This window comes from Archocentrus centrarchus, chromosome 19 (genome assembly GCF_007364275.1).
Source record: "Archocentrus centrarchus isolate MPI-CPG fArcCen1 chromosome 19, fArcCen1, whole genome shotgun sequence".
NCBI lineage: Eukaryota > Metazoa > Chordata > Actinopteri > Cichliformes > Cichlidae > Archocentrus > Archocentrus centrarchus.
Window position 1 is genome coordinate 18,694,930 of NC_044364.1, and position 20,780 is coordinate 18,715,709.

Genomic DNA, 20,780 nt, shown 5'->3' on the forward strand with positions numbered 1-20,780 from the left:
CACCCTGTCCCTGGATGGCTGTGGTATTCCCATTAATCCCATCCATCCATTCGCTTCCGCTTATCCTGTTCAGGGTCGCGGGGGGGCTGGAGCCTATCCCAGCTGACATAGGGCGAGAGGCAGGGTACACCCTGAACAGGTTGCCAGCCTGTTGCAGGGCCAACGCAGAGAGACAAACAACCTTTCACACTCACATTCACACTCTCATTCACACCTATGGGCAATTTAGAGTAGCCAATTAACCTAACCCCAGTAAGTGCATGTCTTTGGACTGTGGGAGGAAACCGGAGTACCCGGAGGAAACCCACACAAGCATGCAAACTCCACACAGAGAGAGGGAGAGGCCTGGGCCAAGGTGGAATCGAAGCCAGACCTTTCAGTTGTTATTCTAACTGTGCTAACCACTGCGCACCATGCTGCCCCCCAGCTCATATCGTCCATTAATCCCATTGTACAGAAATTGGCTGCAGCTGGCAGCAGGGGGTGTCTGCAACATAATCCTCATGAATGGAGCTAAATGGCTACAATCAGCATTTCCACCTGGTGGTGCACATTTTAGTTTAGATTTCTCAGATACCAATAATGTGTCCAAACTGAAAGAAAACGTCCTTTCATGTTCCTTACAGTGAGGCTGATACTTCCCATGACATGCCAGCATTTAGCCAACCACGGATTCCTTAAGGAGTGTTTTTAAAGCTCGTGGCTTCCTTGTACTCTGGTGATTCTTTCATTTAATTTGTACCATCACCAGGAAAAAAATGAATGTGCACATATTCTTAGTTTTGTGTCTTCATTTTCTCTTTTATAGGGCAAATACACTTCTTTAAAGTACAAAAAGAACAGTGTCCATGTGCCAGGTTATCCACATCAGAACAACCATTTTAGATGGTAAGTACGCTGACACGCCTGCATGAATCTGCTGATGAGTGTCTCTTCTTTTAAACAGATTTTTCCTTCTCCTCCAGTTCTAGATGCTCGCTGACGGAGACATGGCCATTCCTCGGATGTTCAACTCCAGCACACCGTTCATCATCGTGACCGGTGGATCTGAGGTCTCATTTCTTGGCAAGTGGATGACAGCCATGGATGCGAGGAGGAGAAGGACTCACTGGTCCAAGCCATCGCCCCCCACCTGAGCCGGGTGATGCAGCACGGCACAGCCAAGCACGTGGCCACAGGGGGGCGTGAGGTTTCTGAGGAGAATCCGTGTGTCTCCATAGTGGCACAGGCTGAGAGTAAGACTGAGATCCGAGCATGGATTCAGGGACATTTGAAAGGTTATGAAAGCAAGCTTTCATCCCTCTGATGGTGCACATCCTGCACAGGTCACCAGTCTACTATTGGGCTACACAAGACTTAATCGGACCTAAATTACATGAACGTGTCACTAAATTTGATGTCAGCACAATTTAAATGAAAATGCTTTGATCTTACTTTTAGGCAGCAATGATTGAAAACGTGCTGACCATTCTTAAAGGGTTTGGATTCTCTGTGACCATGATTAACTGTCCAACAGCACTATTCAGATTTACATAACAGCTGCTAATGCAACCACTACCTGTTCTCTACCAAACAGGTGTATTTAAGAAATGCTGCATTAGCTGCTATTATGCATAATGTCATAAAAGCAGCTAAAAGCTTGCAGCGTTTTCATTTTAGGAATGACATCTACCTTTAAAGAAAAAGAACTTTATGAGGAAGCGGGAATCTTTTGAGTTCCACTTCCTAGCTTTCCAATTGGGATCTAAAAAGGATCTGTGGAGATTGTTTCAGTAGCCCAAAAACAGACTGTGCTCATGGGAATCGATTGGTTTAACAAGCATTGTTATTCACCTATGACTACTTTGTGGACAATAATCAGAGTAGAGAGTTTTTTACAGCAGATGGCTCATTGATAAAGTTCATGAACTTTCATCTACAAGAAGACTTCTTTAATTCCTCATGTCCCTCTGTCTCAGGAGAAGACTTCCAGGAGTTCAGCCCTACCAACACTCAGTGCCCCTACTCTCAGTCCCACCTCCTTCAAAAGCACAGGTAAACACTTTACAACACACGTTACTTGTGCATGGGCTGTAATGCACTCCGTGGCCAAAACTATATGACACAGACATTATACGGCTTACATGTAGCTCACACTGATGAGGGTTCATAGACCTGGGCCTGTGTGTGGGGCAGGGCTGCATTTAAAAACTTCACAGTACCCAAACCATCGTGAAAGCATGTGGACATACCCTTAGCCATATATCATAACAACAAAGACAGAGTGAGCAGGGTTTGAATAAGTTAGGCTTTTGGTAACTCATGGTGACTAAAACATGCTGCAAAAATACATCCATCCTCCTGACTGTGACCCAGAAATCAGCCAGCACAGCATGCTGAAGGATGTCTCAATTCCTGAAATGCATATGATGTCAGAGGAAAAGTGAGAGAGGAGGATCTACCATCAAGGCACACAGCTGGATGGAGGGAGGAGGGCTCTTTAATCAACTCATACATATGTTGTTTCACTTATTTAGGTATGATTTTTAAAAAGTGACCCTAAATAGAAAACATGTCCTGAGCGCTGTTACACCTGAGATCATAAAATAGAGTATAGTTGGGCTAGAACATAACAACTTCATATTTAATTTACATCAACTTTCTGGTGGGAGGGACTAAGACGAGGAGAGAGGAATCAAGGATGTATGCACTGAGAGAAGGGGGTATATAGGATGCAGGACTAAACGATCAGGAAAGCTGAGGGAACACAGGGAAGTCAGAGCATAGGAGACATGCAAGGAAAAGCAATTACTAAAATAAAACAGGAAGTGGAAACACAATAAAGAATATCAATAAAATCAAAGCAGAACCCAAACACCACAAATACATCACAACAACCTGGGACCACCCAGTTCTATCCATTATAAGGGAGCATGAACACTGTGGCCTGCGTCAAGCTTTCTGTGTGACAAACCAAAGTGTCGTACTTCTTCTCGTTTGCAGGACTCTCAGTAAGGAAGCTGCCTTTGTGAGCAACTCAGAGGACGAGAACTTTTACAACGTTGCCAAACTCCCGTGCTTCCACCAGAGGAAACAGCGCTGGAAAACCAGAACCAGACAGAGGTGTGAGGAGGGGGAGGAGCCTCCTATTATCAGGGGTCTGTGGGTGCAGGAGATTGATTGGCTGAAATCAACAGACAGAGAGACGACTTCATCAGCTGACATCATACCTCCTCCTCCTCAGTTCACTGACTCGGCCTCAGAGCCCTGCAGAGACTCCTGCAGCTGTGCAGAAGTGTGTGACTGTGCGAGGAGATCAGAGGAGGTGTCAGTGTCAGAGGACCAATCAGTACATAGATCAATAGATATAGATGATACATCCAGCACTGACCACAGAGGAGGTTCGGACTCTGACGATGACTCTGTTTACACTCATGAAAGTGATTCAGACTCATCTTACTGTGTCGACACCCGGCACGCGAGCCATCGCGCCGACCTTTGACCTAATGTGTGTGCCTGGATTTAATTCTTCCTCCCATGCACGGCGGGATTCTGACTCTGCGGGAAGTGTGCAAAGCCTGCTGGGAAATTCAGACTGTACTTGGGGCCTAAGCACTGAGAATACATCCCAGTGTTCCTTTGGGTTTGATGACATGACTGACGCAGTTTCAGAGAAGCTGAGAGACAAAGTGACGCACATACCAAAGCTGTTTGTTTCAGCTTTCTACAGAGATTTGATCAAACACGTCCTGAACAACTGGAAGACCACGAAACCCGCCAACGAAGGCTTCATATTTCATCATGTAATACATTTACATCCAGTTTATCCACATTGTTTTTGTCTGTGAACAGTCTCAGTGTGGCCGGCTTATTTGTTACTTTAGTAACAAATGATGCCAGAACCTGAGCAGGCGGTAACGTTGGAGGCTTCTCAACTGCAGCCCAGTTGAGAAGCCTCCAATTTCTTTTATAACTGACACCAAACATCTCATCACCTCACGCAACATCTGCTGTCTGATTGAGCTTTTTCCTCCCTTTGTTTCTGTAAGCATCTCCAGCCCAGCAGTTGTCAGTACAGGGAGGGAGAGGAGTACTTAGTCCTTCATCACATCCAGAACGGCTCATATGGAGATGTGTTTTGCATTCGTGACAGAAGCACTGGCTTCAAATGTGCTGCCAAGAGGGTAAGCCAAGCAACATTGAGTCAGTCATTAAAATCCAGATGTGCTTCACCCGAGAGGTTTGAAGCTCCTGGGCCGTGACATGCTGAGCTCATTTAAACTGTTTTCTGTGATTCAGCTCATTGTTGTCCATTCCCCTCAGATCCCACTGAGTCATTTCAGCAGCGAGGAGGTGAGCACATGGAGTGCTCTGAACTCCCCTCGAGTCGTGGAGCTCTTCGGGGCTGTAAGGGAGGGGCTAAACGTTGTTCTCTTCATGGACCTGAAGTCAGGTAAACTGAGTAAAATGCACTGTAAAAGCAATCTGAGCACTCTGAAGGAGTAATCACACTCTCCCAAATCCCATCAGGTTGTTTGGCCCAGCTTCTAAAGGAGATGACCTGCCTACCTGAAGATCTGGCCCTGCATTACCTTCATCAGCACTGGGGGCGCTGGAACACCTGCACCACAGAAGGGTGCTTCACTTGGATGTCAAAGGTGCGTTCTTGTGTTTCTGCTCATTTTTGCACCCAACCTGAGAGATTCTGCAACCTGTGGCGATTTCAGCTATTCGTGCCTCTTCATGCCTGTGCAGCACACTTCATTTTTAGAAGCAGGTGGATAAATAGAGGTGCAAAGCTCAATAAAAATAAATGGAGCATCATAAATAAGGTACGCATTTGTAATTACATGTAGGTAATTATTACCCAGCTTTGAATTTCAGTGTGTTTCTGCGAGTTATTTTGGTTTTATAGCCCATGAATTGAACTCTTTTCAGACACAGTGGAGCGTTTAACAAACAGAGATTCAGATTAGTTGGTGGAGCTAAAAGAAGATGAATATTGGATTCACAGTTTTCAGCTGGAAACAAACATGACTCTAAATCGAAGGTCGTGTTGTTCTGTGAATTGACACTGCCTTATTAAAGTTACATATGTCAGTGCTATTTTTACTTTCCTGCCCACAAATGGTGAAAAATCCAGGTGTCAGCAGCAGTGCTGCCTATCGAGAATTCACAGCCACATTCTATAGTGTTTCAGACTGTCCCCCGAGTTTGCTGTGAGACCCCACAGCACCTCTGTCTGCAGGGATTTCATATAATCAGCAGAACTTACAGGGAAGGGAGCCCAGTAAAGCCTCAAGCTGGTGGTTCTGCTGTCAGCTAGCATTCCCTGTGATCGTACTTAATCCTAAACTGATACCTCACCCCTAAACCCTCAGTAATCCCTGCTCATAGGATTGAGCAGGAGGGGGCTTGCTCACATCAGGCCCCTCCATTGTGCTCTGAGTTCATTTCTAAAAGCTTCACTCATCATAGATCCATCAAATCTCATCATATCAGATGGGGAAAAACTTTATGTGCTTTATTTTTTGGAGATGGTACCTTAATCTACCTTGAGACAGCTGTTCAGGCTTTAGCCCCCTGTGCACCCGTCACTCTGACTGCCTCTGACAGCCTCTGACAGCCTCCTGCTTCTCAGTCAACTGTTTCATAATGAGCACCGAATGAAAACAAGCTGTCCCACTGAATCCTGTGTGTTGATCTTATTCCAGTTGACAATGTGCTGCTGTCTGCAGACTGCAGAGACACATTCCTTTGTGACTTTGGTCTCTCAGAGACTTTAGATGACAGCGGATGGAGCACCAAGACATTCAGGGGTAAGTTGATCCTCAAACGTCTGCAATAAACTGGAGCACAATTAGCAAACAATTAGCAAACGATACATAAATGAATATAAATCCCAAGAAACTGTCAAGTAAATGAGCACAAACCTTCAGCAAACAGTTCATTTCCCTCCTGGTCACTCATCTTCATCAGCACCTACATTATGATAACAAATAGAAAAACTGCATTAACTTTATCGTCATTGAAGTGGTTTGAGAGCAGCTAAAGATCTGCACCTCTGCGTCAGCTGTTTTTCATCTCTATCATTTTGACAGCAGAGCTCGTTCCGAGGTTGGAAGTAACAGACCAATGAACCACTAGAATTTTGCCCAGTTTGTGCCTCACAGGAAGTCATATTCTTTGTCAAATAATTCCATTAACAATCCACCAGAAGGCTCCTACAGCTCAAACACAATTAAGAGGTCCAGTTTAGTAACACCAGTTAGCTGAGATGAAGCCCACTGACAGCTAATGTTTCATGGATGACTTAACCCCCCCCCCCCCCCCCCCCCCCCCCCCCCCACACACACACACACACACACACACACACACACACAGAGATGTTAAGGAGAAACTATCCTCTGAAGCCAAAATCACTTTTTGCATCAGGCTGTAAACATGTTTATTTCTGCGGTACAGGTGGAGTTTATTAGAGTCTATGAGGAGTCTCAAGTGGCCGTTAGAGGAACTGCTGGCTTTATTTTTCAGCCCTTGAGTTTTTTACTTAATTAGTTCCACTGTTTGCGCTTGGCTGAGCCTGATTAAAACGATTACACAGAAAAATCTAATTAAATGTGACAAATTGATTCTTCTTGAACTTTACTGTGAAGATTTAAAACTGATTATTTGGAGACATCCTGACTGTTAGGCTCTAGTGTGGGCCAAACTCCATCAGTGCTCTATCCTGAAGCTTCCACGGTTCATGAATGATTTTATTTCAGCAGGTGGGTTTGTTGTAATGGTCTTTTTCACAACGCACTTTAAGACACCTCCGATTTCTGCTCATCCAGACCAAAAACAGCAGTCAGATTGTTAGAGTTTGAGCTATTTCTAGTTATCTCCTAGACTTCAAAAAACATTCCTGCACTGCACTCATAAATCATCGTGCCATCTGTCGTTTCTATTATTTTAATTTGCATTTTTATGTTCTATTTTATTCCTATTTATTGCTATTCTTTTCTTATGTTAATGCTGTGTATGTAAAGCACTTTGAATTGCCTTTTCATAAGAAGTGTGCACTGAATAAATTTGTCTTTCAGCATCATCTTTTAGCCTCGCAAACATTCATGTCTTTGGGAGATATCGTGCAACGTCCTTAGCCTAGCATGCGAATATGCAAACATTTGCCTCAGTCTTCCGAGTATTCAGTTATTAACCAAAGTGTTGGACATATTTTCACCTCTACAGCCGCATGGCAGGCAAACTGCCTCTCACATGTAAAACTGGTTAGCTTTGAACAAACTGACACAGTCCATGGAAACAAACATTAGCATTTATTACCGTATGTCTTTGGATAAGTAGTAGGAATTGGATTGTTATTCTTTAAATGGGATAAAAAAAAAAAATTTAGAGATAAAAAAAATTCATTTAGTGTTTGTCAATGTAGGAGCTGCATTCCCTGGCACAGAGACCCACATGGCCCCAGAAGTGGCACGAGGGGATCAACCCTGCAACAAGGCGGATGTGTGGAGCAGCTGTTGTATGCTACTGCACATGCTCAATGGATGCCAGCCATGGATACGTTACTATTCCCATCCACTGTGTCTCCAGGTGAGGATCTCTTCTTTGCTGTTGTTGTCAGATACTGGATGGGACAAACTGACACTTATATATTTCATCTGTTAGATTGTCAACGAGCCTCCGCCTCTGTGGGAGGTGCCATCCAACTGCAACAACTTCACAGCCAAAGTGTTCAGGGCCGGACTCCAGAAGGACCCCGAAAGAAGAGCATCAGCAAATGAGCTGAGGAGGAAAACCACCAAGGCCCTCAGAGCAGGTCGATGCACATCATAAATTCATCTCATAATCATCCCAGTGTATACAGTGCTTTTACTGAGCACTTATTCAAACAAAGGTTACACAGTGCTTTGCATCATTAAAAAAAAAAAAAAATGTGAGCAAAATTAAAGAGTTGTAAATAAAATCTGTTTTAAATGAGAGCAGTGAAATCATGGCCCACAAAGAGAAACAAGTTTCTTTAAAGAGTGTACTGTACCAGCATTCACAGCCCTTAGTGAAAGCCTCAAGCTGCTTTAATTTGTAAGGTAAAGACCCTATAATAATACAGAGAAAACCCAACAGTGAAAATGGCCCCCTTGGCGACAGTGGGAAGGAAAAAACTCCCTTTTGACAGGAAGAACCCACCGGCAGATCCAGGCGCAGGGAGGGGCAGTCATCTGCTGTTAGGGCTGAGGGGAGAGAGACATGCCCTCTAGGGCATAAATAAAATAGCACTGAGCCCTAAGGCACTCCAAATCCACTTTGTTGCCAAAGAAAGGTCTTAACTGTCTCTGAATGCCAAGTATTTCACACATATTGTGACCTTGCAAATGAATATTTTCTCCACAGTTGGAGGTCTGAGTTCTTGGTCCATGAAAACTGCCTGTGAAAAACTGTATTGTGGCCAGAACCAGAATGAAGACACTCCCTGCTCTTTGTCCCATCAGATCCAGAATAAACCATCACATACTGTCTCAGCACCTTCTATGTACTGGGTGAGCCCTTGGAGAACTACAGCAGTAGATGAGGACAGCAATGACTGGTCAGAAGGTGTCTCAGAGCTGGAGACATGTTGCTTAACTGGGGAGTGGGACTCTGAGCCAAAATCACTGAGAGATGATTACATCACCGATGAAAAAGACTGGGAGAGCGGGTCTGATTCAGAGGTAGATATATACATGGGAGAGGAGGAATGTATTCAGGAGAAGTGGCTGAAAACTGAGAGGGACTATGAAGGGGATTGGGAAGAGGAAGGTGATGAAGAGGAGGAGGAAGAGTGGGACTCTTCTGAGTCCACGGAGTATCTTCATGCTCTCCGAGGCCTTTTCCCTTTGCTGCAAAACAGTCAGCAGACAAATGACAGTTTGTGGGGATCAGAAGCAGAACTGGAGTACCTCAGAGATGGTGAGTCACAAAAACCCAGCAGCGGTATTACTTCAATAATCATATTATTTCAAATTTTACTCAGATGAGATTACAGAACTTGTTTTCTTTGTGCCAAAGAAATACTTTAAATGCACACATATTATCCTCTTTCTTATATTCTGTCACATACATTTGTATGCAGTTACACAGCCAAAGCTTGAAATAATGAAGTCAGTTTATGAACAAGTAATCCACGTGAGCTAAAAGCTCAGGCTCCAGGCTGCTCTAAATACTCCGTTTCAGGGAGTCACAGAGACAGGATATCTTTAATATAATCATCTGAGGTACACAGCTCCATGAGCCCCACCCACGTGCTCTCCAAACCTTTGTATATGGGTGCAGCTAGTCAGAACGAAGCTGGCTTAAAGGGACTGGAGCTAACATGGCTTGCATCACACAGCGGAGCCCAAAAGAAGAGAGGTTTCCTTCCAAAGCCAGCTAGAGTTTTCAAAGCTTGGCCCCAGAGTTTGCTAATAACAGAAACTGTTAACATGTTGTCCCCTACTAGATGTAGCTAAAGGTGCCACAATCGAGACCCCGTCCCCTGAACCTCGAGATGACCCACCATCCTGTTTCAGCTGCTCAGACACATCGCCGATAGATACCTCAGACAAGGTGTGTATCCATACACTGTGTGTGAAAGATGGATGCAGCCACAGTGTCGTCACTCGCTGGTTTGTAATTTCCTGTTTTTGAAACTTTGAACTGAGTGATTTCGCCATCTGCATCTTAGTGTTTAGAAACTAGACATAGTGAGAGTCTGACTGTCAAACTGAGAAACAGGCTCACACAGCATTGACCTGTCAGTCACAAGCTAGACTCACCCTGAAGTGCAACCTGCCCCGCAGGCCACTCTGCAACCCACTTTACTTACAGTACTTCTTCACTGGCTTGTATTTTGAGACCAGAAAGCTGTATGCATCTTTTACATACAGTAAATGTTGTGTGCATCATGTCTGCTGATGACAAAAATGTGCATTGTGTCTCCAAAAAAAAAAAAAAAAAAAAAAAAAAAAAAAAAAAAAAAAAAAAGAACAAAAGTAAATTTGTTCTTTGCATTTTTTTTTAGGACTCTGATCACTCATCTGACGACCTCAGTTCTGGTGTCTTTTCCTCCTGCAACAGTCAAACAGATGCATGCTTGGAGTGGTCAGTTTCAGCCAGCCAGCCATCCTCACAGTGCTTTGAGGGTAAGACGGCAGGAAGACGTCACTGTGCTGATCGATCACCGCTTGCTTTCAGAATTTTTCTAACGCTCTGACACTTGCAGGCATTGATATCTGGATAGAGGACGTCCAGGGCAAGTGTTTGAGGATACGTGAACGCAGGCGGATCAAAGTGGGCCATGTTGCCATAGGAATTAGTGATCAGGTATGAGAGGGTTTTAAGATGTCCAGAAACTGTTCAGATGTGGTGGTGCATCAGGCTGAGGTTTCTGTTCTATTTCCTCAAAGTGTATTTTTGTTTGCTTTTTTTCCCTTTATTTCCAGAACAGAAAGTGAAACATCTTGAAGTATACTTATAGAACAAAACTGGGGAAGTTTAGATTTAAATCTGTCTCTGTTTAATCAAAGAATAAGTCAACTAAATGACTCTTACCAGTTCAGCAGTAACTTTTTGATACACTGTGCTGCAGAAGAATTTCAGTTGGTGTTAAGGTTTGATACCCAGTCAGAAGCCAAATGAATAATTCCATCTGTCACTCAGATCTCAGGGAAAACCTTCACTTTGGAGACTCTGGACAGGAAGACGGTGTCCTTTGAACAAGAGATCAGAGAGTCTGGTCTGTGGCTCCACTGTGTTCCTGCTCCTGACAGATGCCAGCGCTGGAGGTGGAGGGTCAGAGACGGCAAGCTCGAACTTCGAGAATGAGACGGACAATTTCTGCCACTGTTTTCCGTTCTTGTTTTGGTTGTTCACACTCATTCTGATTTCTTTACATAAAGTTCAACGAGACTAATGTAAAGGAACATTTTGACAGAAGAAGTGGCTTAAACACAGGTAAAGAAAGACTAACCAAGCACTTTATTAGGAACACCGTATTGAGTTCAGGTAGAACCTTCCTCAGCTTACCTCCTGTTTGATCACATCCCAGAGGTGTTCTTCTGGATTCAGACCTTCAGGTTAGGGCGACCACTGAACTCACTCTCTTGTTTATATAATCACCTTTAAAATGACCTTGTTAAACTGGACGCTGCATTTGGCCAGTATAGGCAGCGGTGTTCAAACCATGATTGTTGGTAATACGGCGGCAGACAGAGACCTAGACAACATTCCCCGTCCTATCACGCTGCCAGCAGCAGCTTCCTGGGAAGGCTGGCTCATGGATTCATGCTGCTGATTCTGACCTACCATTTACAGGTAGATAGATCAGTCCTTGCTATGTTTATGCTACCTGAGCTATATTTATGGATCTCACCATTCTGTGTTTAGGGTTACATGTTTTTTTTTTGTTTTTTTTTTAGATGTTTTTGAATCCAGTGGATTACATTATGATCAGGAGCAGTCTGAGACTGCTTACCACCACAGCTCTGCCAGGGCAGGATCAATTTGTGAGTTTGTTCTTGAGAACTCCCGAGACCATTTCTCCCAATATTTTCTCATTTCTCAATTTGATATGCATTTGAGTAGATGTAACATAAAATATCCAATCTCACAATGATAAAGAATCCTTCCAAAATTTCCTGGCTCCAGATACGGATTGACCTGGAAAAATAACCGCTTCAAATTTGTGCAAAGTCCCACAACTGGTAAAGAGGACAAACAAACAAACAAACTGATCACATGTCAAAGTTATCTGACCAAAGCCTGATACTTGATTTACAGTTAAATCAATGCCATAAGCTGTGCAGTAGCCTGAAGTGCACCTTCACAGAAATAATAACAATATACTGTATTGATGAGCACAGCAGTAATACGTAATAGGGCTTTACTGTATCTAGCTTGCTCATTATGCTAACACAGTAGACACAGTGGACATATGTCGTTTCCCTCGTTTTCATAACTCCTTCAGTTTTTAACTCGCATCTCTTTTCCTCATTGTGTATAAGTCAAGCTCCACCAGGATGAGCTCTGTTTCACTTCTGATGACAGAGCCATGAGAATAAATGCAAACAAGGCCGTCACTGTAAATGAAGCTTTAGGTGGAGTTTCTGCTGCACTGGTATCGCATGATTGCAGGAATACGCAGGTGTCCCTAATAAAGTGCTCCTTGAGTATATGAAAAAAATCTTAAAATGTCTATATTCAGGTTAAACTGTTTCTGTATATTTTTAGTGTGTATTGCTCCAGTTTTTTTTTTTTTCCTTTCTGCACCTTTAGGGAAAATAAATCAGTTTTCAGTATCTCTGTTTACTTTCTGATGTGGAAGAGAGAGTTTGTGTCTCTTATTTTATTTTAGAGTTTAAATGGCATGAAGCAGCTTAAAATAATGTTTTCCACATACAGCACAAGACTGAAGATCTTAGTACTTGAATGTAACTGACATTTTATATCCTAATAAAAAAAAAGACTCCAGGGCAAAGAAGCTGCTGTCTTCTACTCATTTTGAAACTGTATTCTACATGTGGCCATGAAGGGTGTACAAAAATATTTCACTCTAGGCGTTAAATATTAGGAGCTATTACCTTTTGTATTTGAAATGCTTCAGCTGGACTAAGATGAGAGAGATTCATGTCAGAGAGGTTTCAGGAAACTGGGGCGCATTCAAAATAACAGAATAAAAAAATAACAGAACGTAATTATACACACTTTTTTTGCCCAATAATTTATTATTATTACTTAAAAAAAAATGTTTTTCTAAAGTTGTTGCTGCTGTAAGGCCAGGTTTAAAAAGTGAAGCTGATGTGGACATGCTTTAAATCTGCATTCTTTCTAAAGACCAGAAGGGGGCGACTCATTAGTTTCTCCTTCCTTTTTCTGTGACCTCAGTAAACACATCAATTTGCCTCCTTGGCTAATGACTTCTTAATCATAAGTTGGCAGCCAGTGGACCTGCAGTGTCCACTTTTCAAAATACTAAGATGCAATGGCAAAAACATTCATCTGGAGCCAACAGCACTTCACAAATCAACGGGTGATGTCACGGTGGCTGTGTCCATCATTTATATACAGTCTATAGCAATGCCCTGTGGTTCAGATAAGCTCGGTGTTTGAGGAACAAGCTTCTAGATGTCCTTTAACCATTTCTGTTTCTTAATGGCCCAGTGTAGCCATTTAGGATGTTTTGGCAGTCTTTTGTTTGTTCTGTGTGCTTTTTGTGTCTCTTTGTGGTCATTTGTATCATTCCATTGTTATTGTCATTATTTGTCTCTGTTGCGGCCATCCTGTGTTTCCCTGCAGTCATTTTTTCATCAGCAGTAATAACTCGGGAGGCCCCGCTGGCCGCTCCTCAGTGTCTGAAACTTGAATAAACTTGTGTACGGCTCACTTCCTCGACATTTTGTGCACTGTGCGCACAGGGCTCTGCCGACGTGCTGATTGGATCGCGCGGTTGCCTGGGCGGGTTCGCAGTTACACCATACGTGCTACGATTGGACACGGCGTGATAGTGGGAAGTGTCCGTACGCCGGTGTCTCCCTGGTTGCGCAAGACGCCATTTTGAAGTGATAGTGAGCGATAACGGAAAGATCGAGAAGCTGTCGTTTTAAAGGTAATAACCCACATAAAACCGCTTCTTTTTCGCCCGTAATACCATTTATTTTGCGGCGGTTGTCGCGCGGTGCGAGCGACTCGCTTTAATTTCCGATGAGCGTGACGTCACGGGGTTCTTTCTTAACTGTGACGCGGCATTTAGCTAACGCCTGCTAGCTTAGTGAGCTCCCGTATATCAGCTCATTTAACGGTCACACCGAGTGACCCGGGCTTCAGCTTCACCGGCAAGTCATTGTTCGGTATGTTAATAACGTGTTTTATCACCGGTGGTAATCTTTAGACCGTTGACGAACTGTGTTGCCCGCTAATTGTTAGCTAGCATATGTTAGCAAAACTAGCCATCTAGCTGAAGCATCCGCCCTTAGTGAAGCTAACAGTATCCTGTTTCGAGTGCTTGTTAGCAGCTAAAGACACCAGACACTCCGACTTTTCACAAACTAGTAACCGCGCGTCCACATGACAGGGTATTTAAGCATTTAACACGCAATGATATGAACTTAAACATTACCTTAGCTTTCAACTATAAGATCCCTGCGGCAAATGCAGTTTTTTAGCTTTAACAGGCCTCCCTTATCGGCTCATCAGTTAGCTGTTCGGTTTATCCACGGATGAACAGCGTAGCCGCAGGATTTAAAACTTGATTTTTCTGTTGCTAAATAAATGACACGTCAAAAGTTTTACAAACCCTGTAGTGGAGGAGTTAATGGCTGATGTGGATGGCAAGTGGTGGCTGGTAACTTAGAGCCATAAATAAGAACTTCAGTCATTAGCTTGAGTAAACAATTAACCTGTCCTCTTTCATATGTCACACAATGCGCCTCGTTTATTCGACCACATATACAGCTGTCATTGACCTATTCTAATGTGGTTGTGGTATTATGAACTGACTAACAATAAAAACTGATAACCTTGTTCAGATGTCAGCTGTTTTCTCCATGATACAGTTTTCCTGTGTCCACTTCCTCTCACCATACTGCACTGAAACTGAGCAGCACCACTTTAACCCTGTCTCTCTCTGCTTTCACAGCTTCGTCACCATGGGGAATGTATTCGCGAGCTTATTCAAAGGCCTGTTTGGGAAGAAAGAGATGAGGATTCTAATGGTGGGGCTCGATGCGGCTGGAAAAACAACTATCCTATATAAACTCAAGCTCGGAGAGATAGTCACCACCATTCCCACCATTGGTATGGACATAACTGTCTCAGTCCACTGTAGTTACCCTAAAGAAGCTGCATTTTTAGACTGTTTTGAGAAGAGGTTGTTGTTACTTATTTCCCACTCAAATTATAGGGGACAAATAAAGTCCCGGGCATTAAAAAAAACTGACCTGTTTTAAGGTTTTTATCCTCCACTTACAGTATACATGCCTAAGTTCTGGTACATTTCTGTTTTTAGTGATTATGTTAACTCTGAAGACCATGTTTGGATTTCTTTTAGAAATTGTTTGTGTGGCAATCAGATCTTGCATTCTTTCAAATATCTGTTAATATTTCTTTCTTGATTAGTAGGGATGCACTGGGTTATGAAATTTATCGCCAAGACTAATATTAAGTTTGTTTTTTGCTTTCTTTTTATTGTTTACTTACTGCTTTGTCCCAGGGGAAGTGATTCAGTCTTAAAGTAACTGATCTACTTTAAAGTCTTATAGCTTTTTTTTTTTTTTTTCCAAAAATCTTTTTTATTTTAACCAGAAGCGATGTGATGCATCCAAAAATATTGGCACTCACTCAGTGAATGCCATTATCAGTCAACAGGGCCAATACTGGCCAATAAGCCAATAAAAAATGTGCAATAAAATGAGTCAATGATGACTTTTTCTTGATTAAAATACAGTCTCAGGAAATGTTGACTTGGGGAAATAAGCAAGTGAGATTAGAAACAAGACATTTGAAGCACTTTTTATTGTATTGGTTATTTTAAACAGTGAAAAAAGAAATCGTAAAAATCTTTACCTGCATGTAGTGTTTGATATTGAGCTGTCCAAAGCCTTTTCTGTCAGTGAGTGACTCATATGTGTTTCTGTTCTTTTGGCAGGTTTTAATGTTGAAACTGTAGAATACAAGAACATCAGCTTCACAGTTTGGGATGTGGGCGGTCAGGACAAAATCAGGCCGCTGTGGCGCCACTACTTCCAGAACACTCAAGGTGAGGCGAGGGGGACTGTGGCATTACCTTAGCTGGCACTTGTCAGTGAGCATTTCTGCCCGTAGGTGGCCTCGTTGGTGCATAAAGGATGATCTTAAAGCAACCAGTGACTCACACACCATTGTTCCACTCTCAAAGGGCGTATTGTGTGACTCCTCTGCCGTTTCCTGCGTGTATTGACCGATGCTGCCGTGTGTCAGTAATGATCCAGGCTGTAGACAAACCAACAGTTGAACATTTTATGGTAGTTTTATCTTCAGAAATTAATTGTGATTGAAGCCAACTTAGTAGCTTTACTGCCACTAGTGATCCTGTGGTTTCCTTGCATGCATCAGATGAACGACTGTCACCTTCCACATACTGAGCACTCGAGTGTGAAATTGAATGTGTGAATCATTTCAGTGATGATCTAAAATGCAGTGTCAACAAACGGCACATCTGACTACAGAATTTCTTTGGTTTTTCTTCTACAACATACAATGAAATTTGTGCTTGGGCTAGAGTGCTGAGTATTAATCATTTTATGATTAAGGTGACAGAAAATCTTCCGGTCGTTTTTCCAAGCCAAAAGATGAAGATTCTGAGCTACATAATGTCTGCAGACCATCTGAGTCTGGCCCCTGATGTCCTCAAAGGCCCATCCTCGACTCCACAAAAAAAAAAAAAAAAAGTAAAAGAAGGAAGTGTTATGTTCAGGGATGTTGAGGTGAATGACTGTAATGTACTGATACTGCTGTTTCACTTAAGTTTAAGAGACAGCACTCCACTTGTGTGGAAACCATTTTTTGTGATGAACTACAATACCTTCACTCTAATGGTAAATGTATACAAAATAGAAGTTGATGGCTTAAGAGTTAATTGTTTTGTTGACAATCTAACAGGAAGTTCTTGACTTTTGAAACAAGGACCCATTTTTGTGTGTTATGTGTAGTTCAGCACTATGTGCATCATATGCTTAAAGTGTGATCCCATTGTCTCCCGTTCATTCTGGACTATATCTCGAGCCCCCATGAAAGAGGAAGTCCAGAGAGTGATCGGTCTGTTATATTAGTTCTCTGGCAGAGCTAATGAATGTTGACTTCCTGAAATTACTGCAATACAAAAACATTTCTTAACTGAGTTGATACATGGCTCATCAGAGCTGTTAAAACCATAATATTAATCTGGTTGACAATAAGTTGCATTCCCGTAAGTCCAATAAAGGCTTCTTAACAAGTGTTGCGTTGAACCAGCGTCTGCCAAGCTGCCACATTTATAAGAGGTCTCTGTAACCAAACATGAGTAAAAATAGAGAACGAAGCCAAAGCATCCTCGTGTCTAGCGTCTCAGTCCTGTTGACTTTATTTGACCACAGTTTGCAGTTTAGTAAACCCCACGCTTTCTTTTTAAATACATATTATTCATAAATAAGTAAAAAGCTTTTACAGACATACGCAGAAACTGGGTGGTGTACAAGTGTGAAATTCCTCCAAGTTACCTCTTTGCTGTTAGCTTCCTGTGTGCTGCATACAATGTAGAACTGACCAGGTCGTTGTCTCGGAAATCTGATCCAGCGTTTGCAGACGAGCTTGAACCAATATCTGATCCGAATATCAGATCAGTGTATCCCTAAAAATGCAGAAATTTCTGTCAGTTAAATTAACAAACAGTCAAGCTGTGCCAGGAAAAACCTGCAGGCAGTCCTGTCCTTGATGGTGGCCCATCAGCTGAAAGCCTGCCTAAATGACAAACTGACCAAATTAACATCATCACCATATCCTGAAGAAATTCCTTTGTTTTTGCTCCTTTCACATCTCAGCACAGAGTCTGTAATGTAACAGACGGGTCAGTGGTTCTGCATGCAGATGGTGGGCTTAGCTTCACAAACAAATACGATCTCACTTACAGGCTGGGGCTGAGCATTTTATTACTTCGCCCCCTGTTATATGGATATAAAAACATCCTGTTTGCACACTTAGTGTGCTGCAGGGATGATGAAACATTTCCCCAAACATGCTGGCATGTAGATCAGGAAGTGTGCTTCAGCCATGGGAAATGTAAGGAACAAACTCATCTCCATTTTCTTGGCCTTGTCTACATTTTTGTTTTAACATCAAAGTAGAAAAACACAAGGCAGAAAACTGCTGTTCTTTTATCCATCAGCATGCAGCTTTTTAACATGGTCATTAAATACAGCTGCAAAATACAGCTTTCGCATAATTTATGACACTTGAAAATGATTTGGCAGCTTTAAGTCATAAATTAATCTGCGCTGAACTTGTCAAATACCTTGACTGATGTGTTTATCAGCTTCTGTATTTAATACTTCTACACTTTGGGGATTATTAAATGGCCAACTTGGATCCTGTTCAGATTGAATTATTATTGGAACAAAGTCAGAGCTTTTTATCTGAGACAGGAGAGCATATTTTGTAACCAGAATATAAATGAAGATGTGTCATCACTTTTTATGCTGTATTTTTGTATGCAGGGCTCATCTTCGTGGTGGACAGCAACGACAGAGAGAGAGTGAACGAGGCGAGGGAGGAACTGTCCAGAATGCTCGCTGAGGACGAACTCAGAGACGCCGTGCTGCTCGTTTTTGCAAATAAACAGGTGAGCTCGTGTTTCAGCTCCCCACAGAGATGCACTCGCATCCATAAAAATGAACTTGAGAATTATTTTTCTGCTCAATTGGTTTGAATAATAAAATGCTCAGATATCAAGATGAACCTGAACTCAAACACAAGGTAATATAAAAGAAACGGGTGTTAGGAGGGTGAAATATAAACTTTATTTAAAATGACCCAAAAGAAAAGAAATGACACCAGTCTTTTATACTTTGTTGACTTGTGTCCTTATTGTGTATTTCAATTTTTCAACCCAAAGAAATAAGAAATTTGATTCAAAGTAGCAATGCATGTCAGTCACACATACATGTGCCGCGTTGCAGTGTGGGCGACGCAGGTTCGAGTCCCGGCCTGTCGGCAATTTTCCCGCATGTCTTCTCCCGTATCTTTCCCCCATTACTGTCTCTCCTCTACTGCAAATAAAGCCGCTGTGGCCAAAAAATTAGGTAGGGGGGAAACCCTCTTCCAACCATGTCATTACTAATGTGCTAATCAGTAGACCCAACCACAGATATTAGATGTCACAGCAGAGAAAAACAAACAGCATATTGTCTCCTCTGCCTATGAGAACAGGTTCTGTGTTTGAGTGCATGTTTGCCTGAGGACAGGTTCTCTGCAGGTTCTTTGTCGGTTGATGCGGATTCAGATTTTATCTAGTGGTCTGCATGCCATTGAGTTCACATCTGTTCGGTTAGCAAGAGCTTCTGAGCACGAGGAGCTTGCAGAATCTTGGTGGATGCTGGTCCGTCTTTGCAGACTTTCTTGTGTGCAGTTTGTGAGAATCAATAAAATTATTGATAAGGGGACCCATTAAATACAAAAACTGCAAAGTTTCATAAAGGTGTGAGCATGCCCAGTCTCTCAAAAATGAAATTGATTTGTATTAAAAACAGTGTTAACATAAGCTAGTACATTAATAATTCAGTATAGTAAATGATACAATACAAAATAAAATATTAATGCTAAAAATATAAAGCATTAATTAGTATTACTCCTAAGGATAATTCAGTAATGAATAATAAGCAGACTAATTGCAACAGAGCCTTTGCACTTTTGGTGTTCAGGCCCTTATGATGGTAAAGATAATTCCCATGAGCCCTCACTGCTCAAGCTAACACGCAGAGCTCCCACTGTGTGAGGAGCCAAATCTATGAAAGTGGATGCTTGTTGGCAACCAGCATTGTAAATTATAAGTTATTAGCCAGTTAGCATTCATGGGATAATCCTTTCTGGTTCTTAGAATGATCAAAGAAAATGTCTTTCATATGACCTGAAAACAAATGACTGAGACCATAAACTCATCAGCGAAGTGTTTACTGGGGGCTGCATGTTCTACCATATACTTCTATAGGCTGTTGCCCCCTAGTGGCCATTGAAAGAATGTAAGTTTAAGGCACTTCCACATTGTTCTCACTGTTCAGACCTGTAACTGTACTGTTGATGAAAACATGGGATTTGTGGTTCAGATGTTTAAAAATGGTCAGAACTGCATCATAACTCACTTCTTGCCCTCCAGGATCTCCCCAACGCCATGAACGCTGCAGAGATCACAGACAAGCTGGGCCTGCACGCCCTTCGCCAGCGCAGCTGGTACATCCAGGCCACCTGTGCCACCAGCGGAGACGGCTTGTACGAGGGCCTCGACTGGCTCTCCAACCAGCTGAAGAACCAGAAATGATCCATTCCAGCAGTTTTGAAAATTTTTTTGTTTGTTTGTTGTTTATTTTTTTTTTCTGTTTTGACACAGCGGCAGCACCGGATCCAGGCCCCCTTCTGCGCCCCTCTAACTCCTCTGCTCCGGCTCTTTCTTTCAACAACTTCCTCCTGCTTTCTCCTCTTCCTCGTCAGTACTATTGGGGCTCTAGCCTGTGCTGCTTGTGTGTGTGTGTGGGTTTGTGTGCCTGTGTGTGTGTGTGGGTGTGTGGGTGTGAAGGCGTCTCTGTGTATGCTGGCTGGGATTGGGAGTAACCCTGGCGTGCCTTTTACACACCTCCTGTGGAATCAGCAGTCTGGTTTTCAAGCCCCTCTCTCTCCATCCACCAAACTCAGCCTCTGCCCCGCTCGGCCTGCCCCCTCCTCCCCACCTAATCTCAGTCTTGCACGGCTCCCCCACCTGTTCCCGTTCTCTCCCCTGCCCTTACTCTCCAGAGGAAGCATGGTTTTCATACGGCAAGAAAGAGCAAGGGTGCAACCCCACTCCTCCCTGTAGAATATATCTATATCGACTAGAAATGCCCACCTTCAGTGCTTAGATGTTCATTTTAACCTGATTTTTGAAACCGCAAACCCACCAAGAGATTCAGTAAATTGCATCTTAACCTGTATCAGGTCGAAGCAAATGGGGGACCCCCCCCCTCCCCCAGAAAAAAAAAAAAAAGAAGAAAATAGAAATTCCCATCCTCGGTCATTCTGGTGTCATCTGA

General features: G+C 42.8%; 2 protein-coding genes across 3 annotated transcripts; both read left to right on the forward strand.

The window, feature by feature from the left end:
* Window positions 1–4,535: 4,535 nt before the first annotated feature.
* On the forward strand, window positions 4,536–10,821 carry LOC115797892 (mitogen-activated protein kinase kinase kinase 14-like). The gene is given in 10 exon segments (XM_030754436.1): window positions 4,536–4,578; window positions 4,581–4,637; window positions 5,694–5,798; window positions 7,412–7,575; window positions 7,651–7,801; window positions 8,374–8,928; window positions 9,458–9,564; window positions 10,019–10,139; window positions 10,220–10,320; window positions 10,657–10,821. Coding segments are annotated over 10 exon segments (1,569 nt in total).
* A 2,643-nt stretch (window positions 10,822–13,464) lies between these two features.
* Window positions 13,465–20,474, forward strand: arf2b (ARF GTPase 2b). Of its 2 annotated transcripts, none has more exons than XM_030754440.1 (5): window positions 13,465–13,600; window positions 14,630–14,787; window positions 15,638–15,748; window positions 18,219–18,343; window positions 19,874–20,474. In XM_030754440.1, exons 2-5 carry the CDS (start codon window positions 14,640–14,642, stop codon window positions 20,033–20,035), a joined length of 546 nt encoding a protein of 181 aa, XP_030610300.1. In that variant the 5' UTR covers window positions 13,465–13,600; window positions 14,630–14,639; the 3' UTR covers window positions 20,036–20,474. The 2 variants fall into 2 exon arrangements, with proteins under 2 accessions (XP_030610300.1, XP_030610301.1); XM_030754441.1 differs by lacking the exon at window positions 13,465–13,600 and adding an exon at window positions 13,694–13,841.
* Window positions 20,475–20,780: the final 306 nt, after the last annotated feature.

What these genes read in the sequence shown, in the direction of transcription:
- arf2b (XM_030754440.1), top strand. Translation starts at nt 14,640, where the DNA reads ATGGGGAATGTATTCGCGAGCTTATTCAAAGGCCTGTTTGGGAAGAAA. An exon ending in CACCACCATTCCCACCATTG is followed by an intron (nt 14,788 to 15,637) that starts GTATGGACATAA and finishes TTCTTTTGGCAG; the next exon opens with GTTTTAATGTTGAAACTGTA. An exon ending in TCGTTTTTGCAAATAAACAG is followed by an intron (nt 18,344 to 19,873) that starts GTGAGCTCGTGT and finishes CTTGCCCTCCAG; the next exon opens with GATCTCCCCAACGCCATGAA.